The sequence below is a fragment of the Pterocles gutturalis genome, unplaced genomic scaffold, assembly GCF_000699245.1.
Source record: "Pterocles gutturalis isolate BGI_N339 unplaced genomic scaffold, ASM69924v1 scaffold48918, whole genome shotgun sequence".
Classification (NCBI taxonomy): Eukaryota; Metazoa; Chordata; class Aves; order Pterocliformes; family Pteroclidae; genus Pterocles; species Pterocles gutturalis.
Window position 1 is genome coordinate 1 of NW_010122458.1, and position 26,840 is coordinate 26,840.

General features: G+C 47.0%; 1 protein-coding gene across 1 annotated transcript in view; it reads left to right on the forward strand.

Annotated features, from left to right (window-relative positions):
* Nucleotides 1-718: 718 nt before the first annotated feature.
* ASPSCR1 (alveolar soft part sarcoma chromosome region, candidate 1) overlaps nucleotides 719-26,840 on the forward strand; it is a gene marked incomplete at its 3' end in the record, with an annotated part of 34,667 nt that continues 8,545 nt past the window's right edge. Inside the window, exons 1-10 of the mRNA XM_010077514.1 lie at nucleotides 719-826; nucleotides 4,818-4,918; nucleotides 10,246-10,303; nucleotides 11,126-11,199; nucleotides 11,963-12,401; nucleotides 17,262-17,401; nucleotides 19,809-19,890; nucleotides 20,628-20,694; nucleotides 21,606-21,668; nucleotides 21,970-22,022. Of these exons, the coding sequence (XP_010075816.1) occupies nucleotides 788-826; nucleotides 4,818-4,918; nucleotides 10,246-10,303; nucleotides 11,126-11,199; nucleotides 11,963-12,401; nucleotides 17,262-17,401; nucleotides 19,809-19,890; nucleotides 20,628-20,694; nucleotides 21,606-21,668; nucleotides 21,970-22,022 (1,116 nt within the window). The remainder of the gene's footprint in view (nucleotides 827-4,817; nucleotides 4,919-10,245; nucleotides 10,304-11,125; nucleotides 11,200-11,962; nucleotides 12,402-17,261; nucleotides 17,402-19,808; nucleotides 19,891-20,627; nucleotides 20,695-21,605; nucleotides 21,669-21,969; nucleotides 22,023-26,840) is intronic.

Sequence of the window (26,840 nt, forward strand, 5' to 3'; positions counted from 1 at the left end):
GGGTCCGGGTGCCTGGGGCGGTCATTCTGTTCAAACGCATCCCGCCGGTGCCTGGTTCCCGGTTCCCGTCGCTTTGGGACCGTGTGTCTCCCCGGGAGATGTCCCTCCCCGCGCTCCTGCCCGCTCGCAGCCTGGGGACTCCTCTCCTCTCGTGGTGCTTTGGCCGTTTACTTCTGGGGGGAATAAAACAACCCAAACAAACCCTTTCCGTGTATCAGTGACACCAGGGTCAAACATCAGTTCGGTTGCTGAAAAAAAGTCTGACCAGGAACATACATTTATTTTGTCTGTGACCTCTACGAACGGCAGCTTTTGGGGTTGCAGAATAATTTTTTTCAGTGACTCTTCTGAATTCCCAGTTGTGCATTGCTGAATGTTGCTCTATGGCTTCCAGTCAGCCTGCGGGGAATTCCCCTGCTCAGCACCTGGACTTTGCGTTGTTGCCAGTCCTTAAGTGATCGGGAGGTGGCACAGGATGGTTCCCGGTGTCTTCACGGGCTGTGTTCTTCTCTAGGTTTCAGCAGAATAATTTTTTTCAGTGACTCTTCTGAATTCCCAGTTGTGCATTGCTGAATGTTGCTCTATGGCTTCCAGTCAGCCTGCGGGGAATTCCCCTGCTCAGCACCTGGACTTTGCGTTGTTGCCAGTCCTTAAGTGATCGGGAGGTGGCACAGGATGGTTCCCGGTGTCTTCACGGGCTGTGTTCTTCTCTAGGTTTCAGAGGACTGTGTTGGATCTCTCTTTACAGTGGAGGTTTGCCAGACTGCCCAACAATGCCAAGCTGGAGATGGTGCCAGTCTCGAACAGAGTGGGAACTGGGAGCACGGTATGTTCATTGCGCAGCGTGACCCGATTTCTTCAGTCATCCATCATGCTGGATGTCATCTCGTCCGATGTAATGAGCACGGGCGTACTTAGGCTTGGCCAATGCTTGGGTGGAAGGCCACCCAAAGGCTGGTTGAGGTGTGGTGGAAAGCAGTAATTGAGCAGCTAGAAGTCTTTGCGTGCAGTCGGTATGATGGTGGGGTTTCAGCTGTGTGCTGGAGGATAGGGAGATATTTTCGGGAGCTGGAACACTGGTAGTCGTGAATGTATAAAAATGATGATTTTGCTCAGCAATTGAGCTGATAACTCAGCTCCCTTTCCTAATTTATATTTCAGTTGCTGCTGTCTGCCTCTGGATTTTGACTCAAATTCTTACAAAATTGTCTTTTGCTTCCTTCCCAGCATTGCTGTTCGCGCTGTTCTCACACAGACTTTTCCGTGGTGTGTGCTGTGTTTTGCAGCTGCTGAATTACCTTATTTAGTATAATTTGCAAAGGGCTTACAGATGCAGTGTTCTGTAGGAATTATTGTCATGTTTAGAAGAATTAAAAATCTTTTGCACGTTGTTGTAACAGCTGGAAGCATAATTTTAAAAATGGTGCATAGGTGATAATGAGCATAAACATTTTATGGGGTGAAAAGGATGTATGATCTTATTTAAGTAGCTTGGGAAAGAAAATGTGTCCATCCATAACAATCATCTCTCTTCTTGCTGACTTCCTCATATGGGGTTTTTCAACTGCTGTGAAAATTTCAGGTCTGTTAGTGCTGATCTCTTAATGTCTGTCTGCCAAATTGTGTTAGTGGGATTTCGCTATAGGCAGTTGCCGTAGCTGTCACAAAGATTAATGGATCCATACCTTGAAAAATCAACTTTGTAGTATGAGCAGGTTTTGGAATGTCTGCCTAGTTCACTGTGGGTGTGCAGCATAGTTTTGGGGGCCACTGATGTCCATGGTTTTCTCTGTAAAACCGCCATGTGCTTTGTTTTGGCGCTAATGTTTTCTTTCTGACTCTGTGGTAGAAAGAAGTTTGTGCTCCAAATGACGTATTTAGTTAAAAAAAATACCACAAGCTGGTAGCATCTGCTTAAAATTTTCAGTTAAAAAAAGTTGTGATGGCATGGAGTTCGTCTTCCAGAGGAAAGTGTTTCTACTAAAGCGGTACAGTGCTGACTTTATCTGCCATTTGCATCCCGTTTGGGAAATATTGCACTGAAGGAAAACAGTGATGCCCCCACCCCCCCGAAGATATTGATAACATATCAGAAAGGGTGAGGAGGACTGTGTACTGTGGGAGAGGGGTTATAACATGGAATCACTACTTTAGATCACAAAAGATAAGAGCTAATGAAAGTTTAAGTTGTTACCGGTTTAGTTGTGTTTCGACAGAAGGATCTGCAGAAGGGAGGCTCTCCGAGGAGGCTCCTTGTTGTGGTGTGGAGCTGAGAAGGTGCAGCGAATATGCCTGTGCACGGTGCAGTCTGAACAGAGTTACTGTCCCAGGAATGAAGAACAGAGATTTAATTTGGAAGAATTTTACAGATGGTATAAGGAAATACTTTGTAGAAAATACAATTGACCAAAAGCATTATCCGCCACAGCGAACTAGTGCCAAATCCTGTAGGAGGTTTAAAACAGCCGGATAGCTCTGTTACCAGGGGTGATGCTAGTATTATGCCCTCGTGTAGCGGCAGCTGGGAAGTGGACTCAGTCGTGCTGGTTGGCTGCAGTAATGTTGGGATGAAACTGGTTCTTTGCCTTTTGTTATTGTCTGTTTTATTGAGATAATGCACGTGGAAGTAGGTGTGCTTCCCTGCAGCACCCTGGCAGCAGTTACCTCTAGGTACAGAATACAGGCTTCGATAAATCATGAGTTTGTTCAGCAAGTCTGATATTTTTAAAATAGAGTGCTTTTGGATTTGCCTTCTCATGTAAAAATCATTGGTTCCTGTAAGACAGTTCTTCAGAGAAAAATGGAACAAATTCCCCTGGCTATGGCAGGTGATCGAGGGGCAGTGTCAGTACGGTTCTGGTGTTAGCGTCGTTAGCCTTCTGTTTGTATGTTTGTACACTCAGAAGATAACTTGGCACTGGTCTCTCTGTTATTTTATATAGAGCCTGGGATTTTTAAAAAGATTTTTCTAGTTGACTGAGTAGGACTTTCGTGACATGCTTAGCTTTGAACTGTTGCCCAAAAACTGATGCAACTGGTAGTTTGAATTTCTGGGCTGGATTCTTATAGAATGGTGATGTCAACTGTCATCACTGCTGTAGCTGAGAATAATCTAAGGCTTGTCTCTGGCATAGGAGAAACCAGGAGGTTGTGTTAATGGTGGGATGAAAGGATTTACTTCTGTTGGCTGGTTGTTGATGATGCCACTGTTTCCTTTGTGTAGAAAAATTCCTGTCTCCAGCCGATCACAATTTGCAGTCCTGCAAGGACTGGTAGGAACCGAGGCAGATGACAAACATATTCCCGCAAGGAAATCGCAGTCGGTTCCCGGAGCGTGTGGTGTCTGGTTTCCCCATCTCTCTCTCCCTGCCTCGTGCTCTCACACACATCAGGCACACACACACAGACACACAGAGAGGATGCACTGCGACTGTCGGTAGGGACACATGAAAACACAGAATGAAGGAAAGCTTTTGTTGGTGTCCCGGGCTTATGTCCTTCTCAGACTTTTGAATAAGGCCAATTTCTGTGGACTTCAGAAAACCATAATTGACTAGAGATGCTAGGTGCTCTCTAGTAGGCACTTTTTTTTTTTTTTTTAACTTTTCTTTAGATCAGAGAGCTAATTGGGAAAACTTAGAGTTGGACATTTTGAAAAAGAATGCTGCCTGTTGTCTGAAAGGTGACGATCACGACTGAAGCGCTCTGCCATTCTCCATCCCTTGGTCAGCTGCTAGATTTTTTCCCGTGGGACCATCAGGAGTTTGAAGTTCTTCAGGATTGTCCTTGGTGTATTAGTTTAGAAATGTCTTGCATTTTTTGTTTGTTTGTTTTTGGCGGCAGTTCTCTGAAGGATACGTAGGATCTGTGTGAGCACCTGCTAATGGCCAGGAACGTTCACAGTCCGGGCTGGAGAAGGCCTGTTGCAGTAGGCAGCTCGCTGTCCTTTGCCTTTTCCTGCAGGTGTTTCAGAACTTTGTTACTGAATGTCCAGAATTCTTTTTGAGATTTTTTTATTAATTTGCTCTTAAATTGTATCTCAAAATTTAGTGGTGAGGAAGCATCAGTGAGTTGCAGGTTATACGTAGTCTCTTGGTTAGGTCTCAGTGACTCAGAGATGGATTTGGACCATGTTCATTGTTTCTCTGTGAGGATGCACAGATATACTGTTTGTTCTGCCTCAGGGAAGTTGTTCTGCAAATTGATGCTTAAGTCGACAGAGCTCTGGGTTGGTGTTCTAGTCCGTGCAGCTGCATCAGTCCCGGATGGGTTACTGGAATTCATCTCATGTGGCTGCGAAGACCCTTGCTGTAAAGTTTCAGCTGGTGTAAAACAGAACATCTCAGTTGCTCGCGTTGACACATCATTTGGGACACCTGCATTGGCCTTTGACTATTTTTCAGTTCAGGATATGGCAGGGAAGAGGGGCCCAGGAAAGCTGGTCAATATTCGAGGATCACCTTCTCCATGCTCAAGAGCGGTCCGTTCCCATTAGGGAGTCAGGCAGAAATGCCGGGAGTTGAGGGGAGAGCCGTGGATATCGTCTGCCTGGACTTCAGGAAGGTCTTTGGCACTGTCTCTCAAGATCTTCACACACAACACTCGCATTCATAGCAGAACAGAACTGTTCTCAGTATTCACTTCTCAGATTATCATTTGAGTGCTCCTCTGCGTTTTTAACCAATGTAATCCTTCGCAGCAGATGTTTAGAAGGAAGTAATGGTTTTTTGGATAGCAGGTTCTAGAGGTCATTGAAATATTGAAAAAAGTTGTTGTGAGGAAGAAAAAGTTTTCATTCGGTGTATTTTTTTCCATAGGTTCGGATCGCGTTACAATTAGATGATGGCTCCCGTTTACAAGACACCTTTCTCTGTCAGCAGACTTTGTGGGAACTTCTCAACCATTTTGCAAAGATCAGGTGAGCAGTGCAGTGAGAAAATACTTGTTTGGATGGATCTCTGTGTGCCAGTAGTTAGCTGCTGTTATGGTGGTCCAGCTAAATCCTGCAGATTTGTAGTATTTGAATTTATTTTTCTGTGTCTTTTCCTTTACAACACAGACATTTGCCTTTTCCTTGCTCTTCCAGAATTGACGCTCCATGGTTTCATTATTGTTTTTTAATCATGGAGTAGCACTCCTGGTTCAGGGCATAAGCTGGTACTAAACTGCTAAGGCTAGGAGGAAGCTGTAACTGGATATATTGCCGCACCTGCCTTTACACAAACTTGTTTGCAGGCACGTTACTGCCAGCGCTGAGATGGTAGCCTAGGTGATCTTGGCTGCCAGTATTTCCGTGCTGCGGTTCCGTGCGGTGGAGAGGGTTCTTTCTTAAGTAAGTTGCTGTTGCTTTTGAGGCTTGCTGTTGTGCAAGTTCTTCAACGAAATCTGGAGCTCTCAGCAGGCTAATGTGGAATCTTCGAAAGACTGATTAGATCCTGTTTACACGGAAGAATTTCTGGTCCTACATTTATTGAATGTATACATGGGTTAGAAATATTGTTACTGTCCAGTCTACACTCTGTGCTTTCTTTTGTCTTTAGTTTTGAATTAAAAATACTGTATTGTTTTGAAATGTCAAGCTAACAGACTTTTCTCTGAAGACAGCTCTTTTATTTTTGTCATGGCTTGGAAGATGAAGCCTTGAAGCTGTGACAGTCGTTCAATTCTGAACAGAATTTCCAGAGTTCATTTTTTTTCTGTTGTAGTTGGCTTTACCTTTCTCCCGATAAAATGTTTTTTTCAGATTCTGTATTTCTAGCTTGTTCTTTCTCTTACGTTCCTCACCTTCTGTTAGTTGCTCTCTTCACTTGAATCTCTTGCTCATCTGTGCAGATGCTGTACTATGGTACTGTGCAGATTGGAACTATCTTTGTTTCATCTTTTTCATTTAATCTTTAATGGTCGGGACCAGGTTACACTGTGGCATTTCCTCCGAAGTCAAAAGGGACAGTCTTCATGTAAATGCTAGAGAGAAATAATTGTTTTTCTTTTGATCGAGGAAAGAGGTAGGCAAGAAAAGCCAGGAATAATTTTCCTGGGTGTTTAAAGCCCCTCTTGGACCTTGCTACGTACTTCGTGCCCTCTGGGAGAAGACTGCCTGTTGCAGTTTGGGGGGTGGCAATTATGGTCAGTGACAAATAGCCTCCATGTGGCTTTCTCGTGTATTAGTTGGTTATTTCTTTGGTTTGAATTTTGACCTTTTTATATAATTTCCTCCTTTGGAGCGGTTTTATTTGTCACAGGTTATTGTGATACTAATAGTTAATGCACATGCTGCTCTCTTTAAGGTTTAATTGCCACAGTGTGCTAAGCATCGTTAACTTCAGTTCATAAGATGCAGCTGTTCTTTTCTGCCCTCTGGAAGCGGAACTCAGATGTTTGGACAGACTCTGCAAAGTTCTGATTAAGTTCAACAAGTAGCAAAGATGCTGTGTGTGACCTGGTCACAGAAGCTGGATCCACAGCCATCCGTACGGGTCTGCTGGGCTGTGCTGCTTTCAGCGTGTGCTGACTCCGTTGAGTAAAGAGTCAGACAGTTGTTGACCTTTGCTGAATCCTTCCTTCAACTTTCCAACTGGAGATGTTTTCCTGGAACGCTCAGCCACTCTAAATGCGTGAGGGGAAGTATTCTAAATCCACTGGAATTTCCCCTGGGTTTCCAGCGTCCATCTTGGCTAGTTGGGTCTGGAGAAGGTCTGGAAGCTATTGTAAGACTGCTCCTCCTCTCAGCGTGCGGCAGTCCTTGCACAAGATGTTTACAGGCCCTGTCAGGTCACTACATGAAGGAATCTAATCTGCTTGCCGTTCCCCTTCTGAAGAACAGCACATCAAAGAAATGACAGTGTGTTTGATGTGTGTGCTTGCCTCAGTGAATGCATGTCATGGATTAACAGCAGCTGGAGGAGGAGCCTGCTGGCTTCCAAGAGTTATACAAAAATAAGTCTCTGGGGGATCTTTGCTTGGAGCCTGTTCTGCAGGGACGGGTTGAGGGCACAAGCGTTGTACGCCCCTTTAGCATTAGGCCTGGGAGAGCTGCTGCTTTTCTATCTCCTGCTCCTGCCTGGCTGGCAGCTTCAGCAGCCTCGTAGGCTGTTTCCCGTGGAAGTGACTGCAGCCTGTCCGCTTGGAGACAGTTTTGACAATGGCTGTGGCTCTTTGCTGCTTTGGTGGTATCATTCATTGAGTTCAGATATTTTCCATACATCTTCAGAAGGCTCTTCAAGGCAAAGAGTTGCTCAATCTGAGAAAGCAGTTTTGGAAAGTTGACTTACACTAGGTTGTGTAAGTCCAACTGGTTTCCTCTCTCAGGGGTCTGTGGGGTGGGGACGTGTGTTCCATTGTGCCTCGGCTTCTCTCCTCCTGAATGGTGATCATCCACCTTTCCCAACAGACGGGCAACTTGGGGCTCGAGCTTTTATTCCTCTGGGCTGTTTTGTCCTTTTCTGTGATTCCGTACTGTTTCCTCCGTGTCTCAGCAGTCCTTTATCTTTTGTGCACTTTTATCGAGGATTCCTGTAGGGAGGACACGGCTGAGCCTGACTGGAAGCAAAAACCATTGAAAGTAAGGCGGGGATGACGCTGTCCGGCGTTGTCTGGAAGAGTCTGAGTGCACAGAGCCTGCTAGGCGGTGCTAAGGTAGTCTCTTAGGTGCTATTTTGTTCCAACCTTCTAATCAAGAGACGAGATTTTTTTCTGCCTTTCCTTGTCAAACGTTGGTCTTTGGACTTGGTTTCTGCTGCGAAAGGAGTGAGGGAGGTTGGAGCCTGGGTGTTGAATCACAAGATCATGTTCGTTCTGTATTGGGAACTTAATCTCTTGATTCCTACAGACCATTGCATACAGCTTTCCGTCCTTGACAGAGAATAACTGATTGCAGAACCGCCAGTGACAGCAGACCTATTCTAGTGTTGTTTTGGTTGTTCATCCTGAGTTAGAAAAAGTCAGAATGAACCCAGCCTTGATCACTGTCGTCCTTTTCTTACAGTCATTCCCTGTTCCACCCCCAGGTATGATGCTCACAAATTAAAACACGGGACAGAGAATGAGCAGTGTGAGGTGTAAGTGATGCACTAGACGTAAGCAGTCTGAGTTCCTGCTTAAATTTTGTGACACTTGGACAGCAAGCTGATGGATGTTTTGCAAATGCATTTAGGAGGATGTGTGGTTATGACAGAATTACAAACAAGGCAGAGAAATTGTTGAAGCAGAATTGTCTTTCCAAAACCTCTCATTTCCAGTGGAAAATACTGGATTTTTTTCGGGCTGCCAGGGTCCTGCAGGTTTTGTTTTTTGAAGTTTACTGCAGAGGCTAGAATCCAGTGGCTGACGAGGCTGTTAAGCGTGGGTGTTCACGGTAAGTCAGTCATTGCAAAGCTCCTCCTGAGCTCCGTGGTCAGCACCAGCGCAACGGGGCATAAAATGACAATTGGCTTCAGGGACCAGCTTCAGCCTCCTTTGTCGGGGGCCTCAGGAGATGAGCGAGGATGTGTGGCTTGGCCGGGCTGCCAGGTGGATTTCATCAGCTGGTTTGCAGAGAGGTGGCTTCCTTTCAAGTCCCAGGCGATGCATGATTGTTTCCTGGTGGAGCCAGGCACGGGGAAAGCCATCTTTTCCCTCCAGAGACTGGACTGCAGAGAGCACTCAGATCAAGGGAGTTTACCATGAGGAAGAATTTCAGCTGTTTTGCTTTGATGATAAAACAGCTGTTGCGATGCAGATGGTATATACAGCTCCTTAGCAAGGGACATCCTGGGGCAACTGCAGTGACAGAGAGCTCAGGACAGGATGTGCTAACAGGAGCTACTGGGTGTTATGGAGAGGGATAAATCTCATCCGTTCTCTTTGTGTTGATGGGGAATATCCTGGGACAACTTTCTCACCTTCTGTTTTGTAGTTTCCCCTGATAAGTTAAGCTGAAACTTTTGAATCTAAAACTTGTGAAAAATACGCTTGTGAGGACTTAGTTATCTTCCCAAACACGCAGGTGCTTTCCTGCTCACCTTTTGCTATTGGTGTGTTTGTGGGGGAGAAGCGAACTATTCTTTTCCTTAATCTCATGTTTTACCACATTCTTAGCTGATTTCAGTTTGAGTTTCACTTTGACTGATGAAGGGGAGACCAACATGAGTTTCTTCTGCTGTTGAATGTAATTCTCTCACTGATTTCAGTGCTTCAGTGTAGTGTACTGGTTAATTCTTTAAGGCTTTTTACTTTTCTGCAGACATCTGAGGCTTCCTTGCTAAAGGTGTTAGTCCATTTTTTTCCCAGAAAACCCTGCTATAGGGTTTTCCACGTGTATTCTCTTTTGAAATTGCATGATCTTGGATGGATGAGAACTCAGACTTGCTGTGACAGGCAGTGATTGTCTTTTCCCCATCCCTCTTCTGTGTTTGATCAAGTGAATGTGTAACAAAGCTTCTCTTCTACTTGAACGCCTCAGAATTGCTTATCTGGAGGAAAATGGGAAGAGTAGCATCTTCTCAAGAGTAGCATCTTCCTATTTTTTCCCCTTCTCTATGCTGAGTCCTTCACTTATGTCTTCCTCTGCAGATGGCCCGTCAGCAGTCTCCATAATTGCTAATATTTGTCCTCCTTCACTGTAATGCTTAAACGTGGGTTGATCTTCACTTTGTCTGCTGCGGCAGCCTTTCCTTTGGCTTTTTGTCTCTGGTCTCCAGAGTCTGAAAGCTTATGCTGCTTCTTTTTTCTTTCTTTTCTTTTTTCCTGTTTTCTTTTTTAATCTGTCTGATACTCAGATAGCCAAAGTCTTTGTCCTCGGGATTATTTGCTTTAGAGCAGTATTTGATTTTGTTTGTTGCTATGCATAGATGGAAAGAAACTGACCTGTCCACAAGGAAAGTACAGTCTAAACTGTAATAAAATATTTAACTTAGATAAGGGATTAAAAAGAGCAAGGATTATTAAAGTTATGTTCCAGATCGCGTACTGAGGCATGTGAAGAATGATGTGCTCAAATGTATCTAGTAAGATCGACTAATTTAAAAATTAAGTTTGATTATTTCTCCTTAATTTTTAAACTTTCAAGGCTGGGCTTGAGGAGCAGTGAATGCATCGGAGCAAATTCTTTACCTGATGTCTAGCACTGACTCTGTGAGCTGTGTGATGGTTGTTGCTGGAGGAACATGGAGGAGAGTGTTGCTGGCTAATTTCACTTCTTGCTATTGCTCTACATTGGTTTTGGAGGGGGTAGACTGTTCTACTGCAGTATTTTGCTCTTCATTGCAGGGAGTTTCTGGAACAGCATGGTGAATTCTCTCCAGTCTGTATTTACATGCGAGATGAGGTAAGTCAGCAGAGTCGTCTTAACTGTCTCTTCTCCTTCTGTCCCTAAAAAATAAGAAAAAATCAGCTCTGCTTTCCAACCTGGAAAGTGTTTCTTTTGAACTTTCTTGAGAGGGGAAGTAGAAAAATGTTGGTCTTTTCAAAGCATGACGTGTCTGTATGGAAAAAAGCTCTCTTGGAACGTAACCCTGGGCCGTTTAGACCTCTGAGCCCATAAAATGAGCTCAATGACCTGTTTGTGTTTTTCTTTCCAACTTCTTTTAAAGCTCGAGTCAAAACAGTGGTTTCATTTTAATAAATATTTGCTTTTCTCTATGTTTTGATCTTTTGCTATTAATGTTTTGTTTAATATTTTCTGTGTGCGTATTATGGAATTTGTTCTCCCTAGCTGTCCCCTTCACTTCCCACTGACCTCTGTGGACAGATCATCTTTATTCTGGAACAGGTCATTATGAGCAGATGGGAGGTGTTTGTAATGAAATCGGATGTCTTTCAGCTCTGAGATTTTCCCTGTGATTTAACTTCTGACATTAAAATAATGCTTTGCTGAGGTTGGATCTGATTTGGATGGATGTATGGGATGGAAATATACGTAGGTCATCTTCCCTTGAGATCATTTAATAGGCAGTGAATTTGGTAAAGCAGTACAGGTGAATGCAGATGGATTCAGGTCTTATTTCCAGCTGCAGAAGGAATGTGTTCTGAGCTGTTTCTGGTGCTGTGGGGTGTTTGTTTTGATACAGGCTTCTTTCTAGAAAGAGTACTTTAAATGCTCTCCCAGGGAGGCAGTTGCCATAATTACTTTCCTCTGTTTCTGTTGCAGATCTTGGGAAAAGATGCCCTAGAGAAGACAACACTGAAGTCACTTGGCCTGACTGGAGGCAGTGCCATCATCAGGTTGGGAGGAGCAAAGTTTGGACTCTTTATTTTTCTTTTCCACTCTGGTGGTAAATTTGTTTTGTTTCAAATACCACCCCCCAAATGCATGAAATGTTCAAAAAGACAAACATCATGGCAGTCAGTAATTATTGCATTTGCCTGTTTATCTGAAACTGCTGCCCAGATGTGCTTCCCACAGCTGCAGATGCTGGCACTGACCAGTCATGTGCAGATTAAAGGGGCTTGTTTGCTTCTTTCTTTTCTTTTTAATTTTTCTTTTTTTTTTTTTTTTTTCTTTCTCCCTTTGAGTGAAACAGACAATTCAATGTTAGAAGTCTTTCTTAGGTGACAGTCATCTGCCACTTCCTTCTTCCCTGCTTTGGATTTCAGACATTAACCTCCCTGTCCCTGCAGTGCCTCCTGCTGCCTGTCTGGGAGGGTGAGGTGGGGGACAATGACAGCCTTTCTGTGATCTTCTAGCCAGGAGTGATCAGAAGCTGTGCTTTACAACTGACTGCTGTTTTTCCTGGAAGGCAGTTTTCTTCCTGTGGAGCAGGTAGTTCCTGTTCTGCTTTTTTGCACAAATCCCCGACCCCCCACCCCTCGCTTCAGAGCAACTGGAGCTTGTTCTTTGTGAGTGTCTGGAAGAAGCAGATCATTAAATTAGGGGTATATTTGAGTCTAGCTGTCTTCTTTGTGTCATGGTCACATTGAGAATGTGGAGGGCAGTACTGTGAGGATAAATTATTTAGTTTTTATTCCTTTTGGTGTTTTCTTTAAGACTTGTCATGAAGAAATGCAGTCTGTCTGGTCAGGAGGAAGCTGCGGGTGCCGCGGTGCGGTGTGAGGAGCTGACAGTGAGGCCAGGCTCTGTTGAAGGAGCAGCGGATGTGCCCCTACCTCAAGCAAACACATTCCCAAAGGACTTGGACCACAGGGATGTGTCCATGTCTTTAAGCAGCTGCACAGACAAGCAAGACTCGATTAGAGAATCTCATGCCAGCTCGGAGGAGCTGTGGCCTTCCTCGGAGACGGAGTCTACCCCATTTGTCCCTTTTTTTGGAGATGGACAGCGTCTGGGGGACCCTTCTGGAGCTGCACCATCTCTTGGGTTAGATACGCCATCTTCAAAGCTGCCAACAACTTCTTCCAGCCCTGGAGGCCCTTCTAAGCCAAAGAAGTCTAAGAACAGCCAAGAACTGCAAGAGGAGCAAGAGCAGGTAAGGGAAAATGTGTTTGCAGTGAGGGCTTTCTCTGTCTTGCCTTGCCTGAGGCTGAGCTCCTACGAGGAAAAAGATGTTTCCATGTGTAAGACTTGCCCATAGTACAGGGTTCGGTGCCTTGGTAACATACAGTTCTGCCAAGAGTTCAGTGAGGAAATATTGCATTTTGGACAGTTTACTGTAGGAAGGATGAAGGATGGGAATTTAAGAATTTGCTGTCCCAGAGGCAAGCAAAGCTTTGAATGTCCTTGAATGGTTCTAATGGAGGCAACACAACTGCATTAAAAGCACCGTCCAGAAGAGCCTCAGTCTCTGTGCTTCAAATTCCACTTTGTCACCTGAGCCCTGGGTACTTGTCCTTCTCTTAAAAACTTCCATCTGCTCTGTAGCTTTGCTAAATGTGAGCAGAGTTTGGTCAGACTTGTGTTTTATAAGACTCTGAAGGTGCTTACTGCTTGTTGTGACTGACCGATCTCCAAGAGCACGCAGAAGGTGTGAGCTTGGTTGAGTTTTACGTAGGGATTTCTAGCCCATTGCAGGATTGTCCGAAGAGCAGAAGCAGGCTTGTTGCAGCTTGATCTCATGACTTCCAAGATCTGTGAAGATGGTCAGAGTTTCTAACTCTTGGGTTGTAAAGTGTGCTCAGATTTCTCATCTGAGCCTTTCTGTGGAATGTCCAACTCCATAGTAAAGCTCTTGTAAACGCAGTAGCCCGTGCTGGTAGTTGTTAACATCTGCTTCCTCAGAGTTCCTTCTGCCTGTGGTCACTCTGACATGGAGTTTAACACTTTCGGTGACACGAGTGGAATATAAGGGCTATAGATCTAGGAAAAGAATTTTTCAGCTACAGTTGCATCTTACTGGTCAGGAGTTCAATATTTGACAAAAACAGGTCTGGATCTCTCCTATTCCTCTCAGTCTAGTCTGATCTCTTCTGTAAGTCTTAATTTTTGTAGTATCGCAGATGAAGCAGAAACCTTCCATTGTTTAACTTCTCTATTTCTGCTTGCATATAAAAGTGTTTTCTGCCTTGCTCTAACTTACCCTGTGTCAGTCTACCTCTCTGTAACCCTTTTCCCAGAAAGTCACGTTGCACCTCTGTCATCACTGGTGGTGTCTCTGAAGTAGACCTGGATGAGGTAACAGGGAAAAGGCTTTAGCCCACGCAGAGGTAACAGAGCTGGTGGCTCCAGAGTGCTGTGACGCTGTCACAGGGTGGCCTTTGAATGATGCGTGTGTTCTGTGGGGCAGCTGTATGGCATCAAGTGCCTTCAGCAAGGTTGGATGTGTCTGGGAAGTAGCGTGGAAGGGGTACAGGAGGCACTAAACGGGAACCTTACTGCACGTTGCTGTGCGTTGGGATTCACATCCTGCAGGCTGTGTGGCTGCCTCGTTCCCCATTCCTGGCACAGCTCATTGCTAGGGCTGGCTTTAGTGTTCAGGGATCCCCTGCATCGTTTCCCACTCTTCAGTCCCTCCTAGAGATGGGGTTTTGCATTTATCTGGTTCTGATCCAGCCATGAGATCAAACAGCGGAAGACTGCACGTAGAGAGAGAAGGCGCCCGACGAGGTTCAAAGGGAGCTCAGTCCGGGAGGAGTTGAGCAAGACTCTGTCACATGCTCTTACGTTGTGTAGAAATCCTACCTTGGTTGACTTCTCTGTGGTTGCAGTCCGTTCTTAATGAGTTTCTGAATTGTTTGGGAGCAGAAGCCAGGCCCTGGAAGGACTCTGGAGCAGTTACAAGTGCAGCAGAAAGGGGCCTTGCCAGCACAGTGGTGGATATTCCAGTGTATTAGAAACATGTTTGGGTCGGTCTAATCAGTGTTATTTAACCTTTTGGAACAGACCCTGAGCGTGGAGAGCTAAGCAGGAGGCTGGGTGATCTGTCCAGCCTCGTGTATCGCGTGCTTCAGCCAGGCTCTGGCCTCTGAGGGCTTTGGAGAGGAGGAGTCCGGCTGGGCCTGGGGAGGAGGGAGGAGTGCAGGGGTTTGTGCTGGGGTTCTTCACCGGTCCCGTTGCCAGCACTTCTCCGTGCGCTGCCTGGAGAGACAGAACTCGTTTTATCATTTTCCTGGCTGCAGCTTAGCATGCAGCCGTGCTGTTGGGCGCAGAGCTGAGCAGTGGTGGCCCGAGGACTCTCCCGATCCGGCATCTTTCTCAGAATTCCAGCCCAGTTCAAACCACTCGCAGGCGCTTCTGCAGCCAGCTTCCCTTCCCGTCTGAGAGCAGCTTGGGAAGCAGCTGCAGATTCTGTTGGGGGGGTTCTGCCCTTGTGTTAAACAGCATGTGATTTTGACTGCTGCTTTCGAGGCCTTTGATCTCTGGTGCTTTTGCTGCTGATTGATTACATTTTGTTCCCTCCTCCATTCCTGCCGTCCTCCGCTCTCCTTGCTCTCAGCAGCAGCGGCAGAGCAGGGCTAGCCACATGGCATCTGCTTTTTGTCCCTTTTCAGTCCTGAGGAAAAAACCCAAAACAAAACAAATTATTTTTAAACATCAAAGGTCCATTTTTGTAAAAGAATCTTCCCATTAATGCTTTGCCTGTGTGTGGTTTTTGAAGCTGAAGAGAGAGGCTGGATAAAATCTGTGCCGGCGTCCCTTCGCTTCTTGAGCTAAAGATGGTTTACAGGCAGCTGCACGCTGGCTTTGATGTCAGAACATTGGTTATTGGAAGGTAACTTTACACCAGATTCCCCGTGAGATGAGAGCTCCCAGAGGTGGTGGGAGGAGGTGGGTCTCCAGGGAGAGCTTGCTGCTGCATGGAGCACCACAGCCGCTGCTTCGCTTGGAACGAAGTACAATCCTTCCTCAGCTTCCCTCTTCCTGAGGTGGTGGCCACAGGGTGACACCTGGGTTTGTCGCGTGGACGGCAGTTCGCAGGCTGCCTGGTCCTCCCTGCTGTGAATAGATGGCTCCAGCCCAGGGGGAAGAGTGCCGACAGCTCAGCGTTGGTAGAGGTGGAGAGTCTGCGGGTGACAAACTGTCACGCTGCAGCTTTGGCTCCTGAAGGGTGCTGCGGACAGAAATGTGACAGCAAATGCACCGCGTGCTTTCCTCCAGAGTTACCCAGGGGAAGGTAGAAACGGCCTGAGGTGGCCCTTGGTTGTTACAGGAGATGGTTCCCTGCTGTCACGGCTGCAGAAAGCGCGAGGTGTGCAGGGGTCTGGGAAGCAAGCTGGAGAACCTGGCAGCCTCCCTTTGTAAACCGCCGCGGGAAGGTAACGCTCAGATGCTGTCTGTGCTTTAGGGTTGTTGGTGGCACGTTAAAATAAGGCGGCATTGCGAGTACTCAAGTAGAGAGATGGCTCATCGGAATACCTACGTGAGCAAAAGGCAGTGGGTGAAGAAAGAGGAGCAGGGCGATGGCTGGATGCTGGGGAAGGAAAGAGAGAATTGGTGGAGCAACAGGAATGGACACCTTTCTCTCTGAAGAGTTTCTTGTGTCTGTAAGGAGGGGAGATGTACAGGTGATTTCACGGGGTGTTAAATATGTGGCAGAAGAGAGATCCTGCTGTTATCGTGGTGTGGCATCTTTGCATCCTTAGAGGCAAACCACTGATGTCGTGATTGCTAAGTGCTTGGTAGACCCCTTGTGCTGCTCTTCTCTGATCAGTCCCTGTTGCGCAATGCTGGAATTGAGTTGCAGAAACTCTGAAAAACAAGCTCAAACCACCTGAATTGTGTTTCACAAAACTTGCTCGTTGCAGCTCTCCAGAGGTCTCACTCTGTTGTTGGGGGTTAGCTGAAAATTTAATATTGGGTAATTCTTACTCTGTAAGGCGTTGGACACACACAGATCTGCTCCTGCTTCTGTACAGAAAAGATGTGTCTTCGTTAAGGAGTTGCTAAGTCGTGTGTCTTGGTTTGGAAGTTAAGATGTTCAGTATTTGGTGTTGGCTGGGGAAAGGGATGAAACTGTAGACGTGGGAGCTAAAAGGGAGCGGTGCCTGCGTGGGGCCACGCAGGTGTGCTGCAGGGCGTTAACGGGACGTCTTGCCAGACTTGCGCTGGAGGTCAGGAATGGGGCGTTTCTGTTTGGGAGGCAGGGGATTCTGTATCCCGTCGCGTTGCGGCAGGCTGGCAATGGCTGCAGAGGGGAAGGTCCTGGCTGCCCACTCGCGATGGAGACCCGTGTGTACTGGCAGCACTGGGGCCGTCACTCAGCATCGCCGCCGCAGCGCTGGGCATCCCTCCCCGGAGCCCTGGCAAAGCTGCCGTCGGCTCCCTCACCCCTCGGAGCTGACCCTGCTCAACTTTTCTAAAAGTAGCCCAGGGTCCCACCCACACAACCTCCCTCTTTTAATTTCTCAAATTACCCTTTAGTGCCCACAAGCAGAGTGAAAGTTGCCTTGTAATTTGTGGTGTTGCTTTTGACAATGGAGGGAGAGTCCTCCTGTTCCCCAGGGGCCTGTGCTGGGGGAGGGGAGGGTGGGCGGAACGGATGGGGGAGGACATTCGGGCATTAATTAGGGTTGGGAAGGGTATATGAGGGGAGAAGGAATAGGCCTCGTGTTTGTTCACAGAGCCTAGAGCTGTGTTGGGCTGGCAGCTGGCTGCAGGGAAATGCTGGATTAACTGTTGGAGTTTTTGTTCTCTTGGGGCTCTGCAGCCATGGACTGCTTTCCCCGGCATCTCCTGTAGCCTGCAGCACGCTGTTCTGTTTGCTTTCAAGCTTTGTGTGTTTAAACGTTGCTATGATGTTAAAAGTTTGAATTGCTCAGGAGCCAACAGATGTGACTGCCTCTGCGTATCTGACTCCAGCAGTGGTGTATGTTCTCACCCTGTGTGTGCTGTCCTTGCAGCATCAGCAAAGCAATGTGTTGAGGACTAATCCAAGGTCGTTTTCATTCTGTAGCTTGTAGCACGAGAGCCACTTTTGTGTCACCCAGACCTAGTGGAACCACTTCCCGCTGACCCAGAAGAACTTCCTGATGAGTTTTTTGAAGTCACAGTGGATGATGTCCGGAAGCGTTTGGCACAGCTGCAGAGCGAGAGGCAAGTTCCCTTTCTGCGGGCGACTGAGGTTGTTCCAGATCCTTCTGGTGAGCAGGGTGACGCTATCTGCCTGTGGCTGGCTGTGATCTCCGGGTAAAGGGTTAACGGTCGGTGCTGCAATCTCTGCCCTTTGTGCTGTTATGTCACAGTCCTGTGACAGAACCTGTGTTTTCTGTGGATTGTTGAGCGTTTGTGCGTGGGATAATGGTTTCACGGGTTTCACGGGATGTTGAAAATTTCATCATCAAGTGTCTGTGGTGCCTCTGTGGTGATGAGTTTATCTGAGAGCCTCAGGCTACTCAGGGGTGGGTGCTCACAGAGAAAGGATTAAGAGAAAGATTCCTGCTCGTGTTCTGTGTTTCAGGGAGTTACTCAAAGCCACTTGATATCCCACCTCTTCTTCTTTCTCTCCTTCCCCCTTCTTCTGAAAGAGAAGCCGCTGCCTTTGTGATTAGATGTGCTTTTGTCGGCTAGAGCCCAAAGCAGTGGTGAGCTCCGGCTCCCTTTTGATCTGACTTCACATTAACTATTGGGGATTGGATGGATGGAATTTGTAACTTGTGATGGACAAATGTATGAACACAATGATCCAGCCCCATGAGAATAACTCCCACTGACTTCAGCAGCAGCTGGCAGCATTTCCAGCCAGCACGGAGCACCTTGTATTTTAAGTGACAGAATTAACCTTTTATTAGACGTCGTCAGAAAAGACCAACTTTGAGACCTTACCAACTGGAAATAAAGCAAAATCAAACTGAGCCACAAATCAAGACAAGAGAATGTTTAGAACACACACAAAGGGGGGGAAAAAGTACAGGAAGCTGGGCAGACCAGGCAGCTCGCTGTCAAATATTCATGATTTTACTGTACTTTTATTCCAGTTCTGAAACCTCTGATTAAGATACAGTAGCCTCTCTATCACAACAGCCTTTTGCCTGTTATGTTCCTTAAAGAAATTAATTTCATGAATGTGTTTAGTTTCAAGTGGATCATAACATTCCTTTAAACATCACGAGCGTTCTCCGAGACACTGGGACAGCTGCTCTACACTGTAACCGAGTCTGAGTTGAACTTTTTACTTTGAGCTGATTTTTTTCCCCCCCACAGGCCGCTGAAATCCCCATGAGCACGCAGATTGGCCTGAAAATTGCTCTGCTGCTTGTGGGTCTAGAGTATTTAGTGGTGCAAATGTAGGATCGTTTGGTTCGGGGTTACTGGAATACAGTCCCCTCAGAAAAAGACCTAATTTCCAGATTTGCTGATGCTTGTCATCCCTCTTCCTCTCACAGCCAGGGATAAAAATAAAATCAAGTTACACACGAAACTGATAGCAGTTGGCTTCTCATCTCAGCTGGCGAATCTTAACAGAAGCTAGCTGCATACAATGCAGTATTTTAGATCCCATTAGAATTTAATTCTGACTTTGTGAAGAGCTTTGAATTAGTAGGATCAGCAGTCGATACACAAAGAGGGAGTGGAGCAGGTTAGTTTCACGTTTGCTTTCCAGGCTGTGAGTTGGCGCTTTCAAAGCCTCTTGGGAAGGGGTGTGCCAGCCGAGGGCTCTGGTGCAGCTGAAGGAAGCCTGCGGTGGTTCTGTTCAGCAGCTGTTCCTGAGGTACCCTGATGATTCTTAAAAATAAAAAGACATCCTTCAAACTGTATAGGTGTAAGAGATTAACTTGCAAATAGTTGTGTGGAACAATATGATCAAAGTTTCAGCAAAATCTATCTTGGCAAATCAGTTACTCAGGATGAAGTGCAAACAACGAAAATGGACTAAAGCCGAACGTGGGATCTGTTGGATCCAAGCATATTTCTTTACTTACAGGAACATATATAATTGTTTTCTTGAATTTTTGTCTCATCTTAAATACAGGTAGAATTTTTTTGCACCCACCACTCCTTTTAAAACACCAGTCTACACTGCCAGTTCTGTAACCACCTGAAACTTCTCATTTTTATTTTGTTTCCCTGTTGTTAATTAATACCCATTAATTTCTTGTGCCAGTGTTGTTTTTCAGCTTCAGTAGCTCTTTTCCCTCCCTGGAGTAATCACGTCCAACTTTAGTCTCTTGGTTTGTAGGATCGAGAAGTCCATCTCTTCTTGAGTAGTCTAAGCAAACATTCCCCTGCTCTTCTTAGTATATTTTCTGGCATCTGCTGTAGTGAACTTTAATAAACCTGTACAAGTGAAGTAATGTTATACAGTATTGTTGCTGATGTCTGGTAGTTCCATGTATGGGATTTAAAGGTAGGAACCACTGGAAGTGGGGAAAATGCTGAGGGATACGTGGAACAGTTGAGCAGTTCTCATCAGCCTTGCTTGGACGTTTTTCTTTCTTAATAAAATTTAAAATACGTCGTAAAATTACAGAAGTGACAGCTTGTCTTTTTCCCTTGTCTCTAGGAAACGCCTGGAAGAAGCTCCACTGATGACAAAATCTTTGAGGGATGCTCAGCTGAAGGAAAAGTTAGAGCGTTACCCAAAGGTAGCCTTTGTTCTTTTTGCAGTCCTTCTGGCTAGTCCAGAGTTGGGGGTTTGAGTAACTTTGGGAATCGGTTTTAATCAACAGGATCTTGAGACTTTTCAAATCCCTGTTGCTGTTCATTGTCTGTGGGACTTGCATAACAGTTGTACCATGGAAAATCATCTGGCCTGCAGTTATATATGGTTGGGTGGCAGGCAATATAGCTCCTTTTATTGTGTTCCAGATCTTTCAAAACCCTTATGTTGTATCTCATTAAAAGGTAAAAAAAAAGGAGATAAAGTTCCCAATTTAAGTGCTTTCTGAACGGTGCTGAGCGTAGAATAGTACGTATTACTTTAGATGTATGGAGGGAGGATTCCTGAAGCTGCTGTGGATGCTGCAAGATACCGATACACCGTGCCTGTCCATGGGTGACTTTCTGCTTTCTTTGTGCATCGCTTAGCACAGGGAGCCCCTACTCTCTGAACAAGTGCTGCTGCAGTATAGCTCATACTGTTTCTGTCGATCAGCTCTCTTACAGCCTGTGAAAGCCAGACAGCCCATGTTCTCTCAGGAGCTGCACGGTGATTGTTAGCCTGTATGCTATTCTGCCCCTGCAGAGTAAATGTCTTAAATCTCCCCATGAAAAAAAAAAAACACCAAAAAAAACCCAAACTTGCCCCCAAACTCTCAGCCAAGGACGGGTGTCACCGAACAGCCACAAACCACTGACCTAATGTCCTCTACCTCTGACCCAGGTGGTGTTGAGGGTCCATTTTCCAGACCGTCATGTTCTGCAGGGGTTCTTCCTTCCGAGTGAAACGGGTAAGAGCAATCTCCGCGTCCGTCTGAGTAGCTGCAGCTTACCTCTCGGCGTTGATCAGTGGCACGACAAAAGAGAGTGGCTCTGGACAGATCTGTCTGCTGTCTGGGGAAGTAATACTGCTCTGAAAAAGCAGCGGTAGCGAGTTATACTGTCCTTATAGGGCCCCTGAGCTGGATGAGAGTAGGCTCTGGAGTGGTTAACTTAGTTAAGGGGAGTTTATTTCCAGAACTACTTGATGGAGACTGTCAGGCTACTTGATAGCAAAATATTTGTGCTCAGAAAATGGTCCCGCTTGACATCCCACTGTTTGTGTCCAAATGGTATGTTACTGAGATGAGTTTGGACACTTCCTCTGTGTTAAAGCCTACAAAGCTGTGGGAAAAAACACCACCACCACCTTCCCCAGTCCTGAAAAACTGAAAAAACAGGAAGAAGAAAAAAGAAGCCTCACCTACCGTAATAAGAATAACAGGGGATGAACCTTTCTGCTTCCGTCCATTCATAAAAGGACGGTCAGAGCAGACACAAGGAGCTCTTGCTGTTGTTAACGGAGCTCCTGTTCTCAGCTGGCAGTGATGGTTACCCACACAATTTTTTTTATACTTTTGTATGAAACAAGAGCTAATAACTAGTTACCAGAGTCTCACCTAGCTGGTCTCTGCAGATCTTGTTGCTGCTTTGGATTTCTTAGGAAGACCTTCACTGGCATCCTTAGATTTTGCTAAGGGACCAGCATGCCTAAGTGCCTTTTTTTTTACCTCCAAGATGTTTGTAATAGTAACAGTGTTCTTTTAAGGAAAAGGCAATCTGCAGACGTGGTAGAGGGCAGTTCTGGCACAGGTTAGACTTTTTGCCCAGCATCTGAAGAAAGAAATGTAATTCAGCAAACCTTTCTCTCCTTTTTTCACAGTTGGCACTTTGAAAGACTTTGTAAGAAGCCACCTTGCAGATGCAGGCTTGCCATTTTACTTGTGTGAGTGTGCTGTTGGTAATACTTGGCCTTACTTTACAAAGCCTATTCCTAGCTGGGGCGCGTATGGGATCTTGTGATGCCGTGAGGTGTGACCTGGGGAGGAATTCCTTCCCTAAACAGCCTCGGAGCGCAGAAGAGGTGTAACCTGCTGGCTTAGCCAGTTGTGCTTCTGCCTAACGAGAGGCTGACGTGGGCAGTGTGGTGTCACCCCTTTAAAGAGCAGCACTCCCTCCCCGACCTGCTGTATTTATTGTTTTGGTTGCTGGGTGGTCCTGTTTTGTAACTTGTTTTTTAACTTCAGTTATTGCACCTCCCAGAATCATCCTGAGCGATGAAAGTGTGACCCTCTTCGAGGTAAGGACTCGTACGTGTGCTCTGCTCCCCTTCACCCGCCGGGTGCTTTAGCTGCTTTGCACAGAAGCTGTGCGATGTTGTGATCCCCTGCAGGATCCTGCTTATCCAGGATGAGCGGAACCAGGTGTTCTGGAGCTCAGGCTGCTCACCAGAAGAGGTCCACCTTGTGCAGCAGGACGCGCGGGCGTGTTGCGGGAGGGCTGGGGGTTTCGCTGTCGCCTGCGTGCGCTCCGTGCCCCATGGAGTCTGAACTGTGCCTTAGTGCGAGAGCGGAGCTGGTGTGAGTTGCTGTGTCTGCAGCTGGGCTGGCAGAGGAGGAGAGGCGAGGCGGGATGTGGGTGGGTCACTTACCAGCTCCTGCACAGGGGGTAGAGGCTGCAGCAGACAGAGATCTGACCTGTCAATAATCACTACATTGGCGACTGTGAGAATTTATTTTAAGCCAGTTGGTACGCTGAGGAAGAGGTACTCTGTACGTGTAACTTTTCTCAGAGGCTGAAATTTAGTTTTTCAAATCCAGGTTCCTGGAGGTTTTTTGCAAATGCCAGATGAGGTGGTCTGGACGTCTCTGGCCAGAGGCTCTTGGCTGTGTAGGTCACAGACGTGTTAAGAGACCGATGGAGGGATTTTGCCGTGACTTTGTCGCAGGCTCACCCTCTTTACAATGTGCTGCCGTTCAGAACTTTGTGGACATTTGCAGCGCGGTGCAGTGGAGACCTCGGGCGGGGTAGAGGGTCGAGCAGCCTGCAGGGAGAGTGCTTGCTTGGTGCCCTGGAGGGAGCAGAGGGTGCGAGTCAGGGAGAGGGGTGGAGAAAGGGACTTTTCAGGCAGCGGTGAATTAGGTAGGGATTAGCATGCCTCTGAAGTTGTTTGTAATGGATCTTTCCAAATTCCACAACTTCCTGACCAGGCCACGTGGAGGAGAGACACATGTGCAGCTGCTTTTAGGCTGCGAGCGTTGAGCGAAGCAAAGCGTGGATCTCTGCAGCGGGAAGTCTCTCCCCTTCCTAATGCCCTGTTAGGAATTCTTTGCTGAAATTCGGTTTGGGGAGTGGTTTTGTTGATGTTGGAGTTCCCTGTATTGTCACCATGTCTGTGACAGGTGTAGCTTTCCCGGGAGCCCGGAGCCTCTCGGGACGGCAGCCCTGCGTGGTTCTGTGGCTCAGGGGTTGCTGTGTCAGGGACGGCAGCCCTGCGTGGTTCTGCGGCTCAGGGGTTGCTCTGCAGCGGCTGCTCTGTCTCTGGCAGCCTCTGTTCAACGTGCCGTGTGCGTGGCGGTGCTTCTCCCGCTGACGGGAATGGGACAGCGTGTGAGCTGGTAAGACAAAATGTCGTTGTGGGTGGGGAGGACAAAAATTTTTCCTTTCAAAGCCATTTTGTATATTTTAAGTAATAATGAAAACACCAGTGGAAAGCACTTTGTGTCTCTGAGCCAGGAGATTTTGCCGTTCGGGCGTGAAGGCAGTGCTCCCAGCCTCCTCAGGCTTGTGCCGTCTTGCCCACGTCTGGCACCCAAAACCAGGAACCCATGGTGACCGTGATGGAAAGGCAGAGGACAAACCTTGTCTTCAGATTTCTGAGAAATGCCACGAAGGGGAAACTGGCTATGGTTGTGTTGCTAGTGATGTATTTGGAAAACATTCAGAGGAACAGCAGATAATAAAAAAATGGTCTGCACTTGCTAGCAGTTCTGGGGCAAGGGGAGCAGCTGTGGAGCTGGGACCAGAGCAGGCTGGTCTGACATGGCACACGCACGGTGCTCTCAGCCTTTCTCCATCTCTCTTTTTTTTTTTTTTTTCCTCCTCCTTTCATCTTTCTGGTCCTAAGCTGTCATGTCTGAGCACATCCCTCACCTTGAGTTCCTTTAATCACGTTTTCTAGCGTGCTTTTTGGAAAGCTTTTTTCATCATTCCAAAGCATGTTCTCTCTGTAGCTCTCGCCAACAGAGGTCTCCTGCATAAAATGGGTGTTTTTCTGTCTTTTTCTGAGATTTGGCTGGGATGTGTTCCCAGATTTCCTGCCTCAGCCTTCAGACTTATGTCCCTACAAAATAATACTCCTTCTTTTTCAGTGTCTCTGTATGAAGTGATATTCTCCCTGACCTTGTATGCTACGTTTTCCTGAATCTGCCTCTGTAATGAACCTTTTTCCTATTCTCAGTTCATTTGCTATTGGATGTTTTGTTGCTCCTTTGAATTCAAGGTATTTACCTCTCTGATGCTGCTTTCGTCCATTGTTTTCTGTCACTGTTGGAAAAATACCCCGTCTGCTCACGTGCCTTGGAATCTCCTGTGACCACTCTCTTCCTCTTTTTCAGTTAGCTGCTTCTCTGCATGCCGTTGCTCATTCCCAAGGAAGAGGAGGTTTCTCTGCCTTTTCAGTAAACCTGAATGAATGCAGCACCCTCTTCGCTGCCCTGTGTCCGCCTCCCGTTCATCCCGCCTCGGGCGCCGTGTCCATTCTCCGTTGTTAGCTTTGGTCTGTCTGCTAAAGAAGGTTCAAAATCCTCTGCGTACCCGTCTGTACCCCTTGCCTGCCCCCCTGCCCCCCGCAATGCTCTCCTTTTACTTTCTCTCTTTCCGCACACATCCAGTGTTTCTCTGGATGTCTTCTGAAACATAACTCATTCCGTGAAATGCCACAGAAGTAATTACGCCTACCTGTCTTTGAATCAGAAGCTTTATGGCAGGAGTTTTGTTTCATTTGCTGCATTAAAGCCTTTGTTCCCTACCTGGCACCATCTCCTCCGCTTGTTACGTGTGCGGCAATTTCCTGGTTTCCTAGTTGTGACGTTTACTGTGGAATTCATTCCTTGCGGCAGCTCCCTGAAACATATAAAATGTGTTAAATTGGTGCTCTGTGAAGACTTGAGGTGCCTTACAGCACAGTCCTTTAGACTCCTTTAGAAATCACGGCTGGATGAAGAACCTGGTCAGTTTTAGTGTCAAGCATCTTCAGAATCCAGGTGTTCCTCGGATTGGAGAGCTTGCTGTGCCGCGTGGCAAAGGTGCAAAGCCTCGACGTTCGTACAGAACTCTGACTGTTCAAGATACAGTGCTCGAAAGGTGAAAATTCTCCTGCAAATTGACTGTTTTAAGGAATGATTTTTCTCATTTCTCACTTCCTCTGGGTCAAGACAAAAGAAGAATAACATCCAATTGCCAAATCCACAGTTGATTTAAGATTTTTTTTCATGCTAATCACAGCATAGTCTGATTAAACTGTAATTAGAAAGTAATTTATTGAGAATTTGGGCATAATTAAAGAAAAACAGACTTTTAAAGCATTATTTAAATATCCAGAATCATTACAATTATTTGTAAAATGTGGAAAGCAAGTAAAATCTCATGCTTAAATTATTTTTTAGCGATTGTAACATGACATTATGAAGGGATCATTATCACAGTACATAGCACTCGCGTGACCTGGCATTGTCTTTGTAGCCAGCTGGCTCCGTGGAGGTAAATGTAGTGATGCATGTGTGGAGAAGAAGAATTTGACCTTCATCTGCATCTCAGTGAGCTCCTGGGTGGATTTGTGGTTGATGGAGGTGTGAGAAGGCTGCAGGGGGCTGAGGTGACTTGGAAGGACAAAGTGGGGTGAAGAGTGGGAGCAGAAAGAAGCTCGTGCCTGGACGGGGTCGGGTTCCGCTGTCTGTTCAGTTTTAGCTTTTGGGGCAATGGCTTCTGTGCTGCCGGGAGCGTGCCGGGAGCAGGGCACATGAGCGTGGGCGTTAAAGCCTTGGAGTCTGGTGCAGCCGGGTGTAAAGTGGCCGTTAGGTAAAACCCGTTTGCAGCTGGAAGAGCTGTGCTCAGCGCCCGTGACCATGCAGCCGGAGTCCCTTGCCTGGGGCCCTTCAGCCCTTGCAGGTCATGGTCTGTTGTGGCAGGAACGATTCGGTGTGTTTATAAACATTTTATGTGGATGAAGCATCAAACAGGAAGAAACAATTCCTGCCGAGAGCCTGTCATACCATTCTGGTTACCCGTACTGCTCCTCCGAGACCGCAGCGCTCGAATGCGCCGGGATGGTGCCTGGTCCCAGGCTGGGTTGGCTGAGTCTGGGTGAAGCTCTGTCCCCGTTACAGTGGAAATCCTTTTCCATCTTTAGCTTTTGCCTGGAGTCAGCAGAGGCCCCGTGCCGTCATGTCTTCGGCTTGGACAGGCTTTCCCTGCTGCCGCTGCAGACCCCAGCGGTGGCGGGGCTGAAGGGGGCTTTCTCCTCAGGGAAGAAACGGGTGCGGAAGTCGCTCTGGCTTTCATGTCCCTGGCAGTGGTGTTATTGTTGGATGGCCTTTTTATAGGCGGCTGTTACTGATGGGGCTGCCTTGCCTGAGCCTCAGCGCTGCCGGTGGAAATGATACTGTCCCAGACCAGGAGCGAGGCGATGCTGCGGGTGTGGGGCCGGGGGCAGCGCTGGGGACCGGGCTTGCTCACTGCCCCTCGCTTGCTCTCTAGCGTTGCCTTCCAACCTATGAAACCCTCAGTTTGGGGAGGAGTTTGTGTGGGTCAGTATCTGGACTCCTGTCGGGCTGGGGCTGCGGTGCCTGGTCCTGCGCTGGGGGGTTGGTGAAGACTTGGCCCCTTTCAGGCATCGCGTGGTCTGCGGAAGGGAAACTCCTGTGGTTCAGGCAGAGCTCCCCTTCCGCTCCCATCCTCGGGAAAGAGGTGAAGTGCCAGGGCGGCTCTGTAAGGATAGAAGGCGTATAGTTCAGGTAAAATGTGGGGCTTTGGGGCTGGGGGAGGGAAGCTTTGACCTTGCAGCGCTGGGGATCTCTGTGGCGTCGGAGCCTGTTCCGGAGCAGAGCCGTGTGCCGGT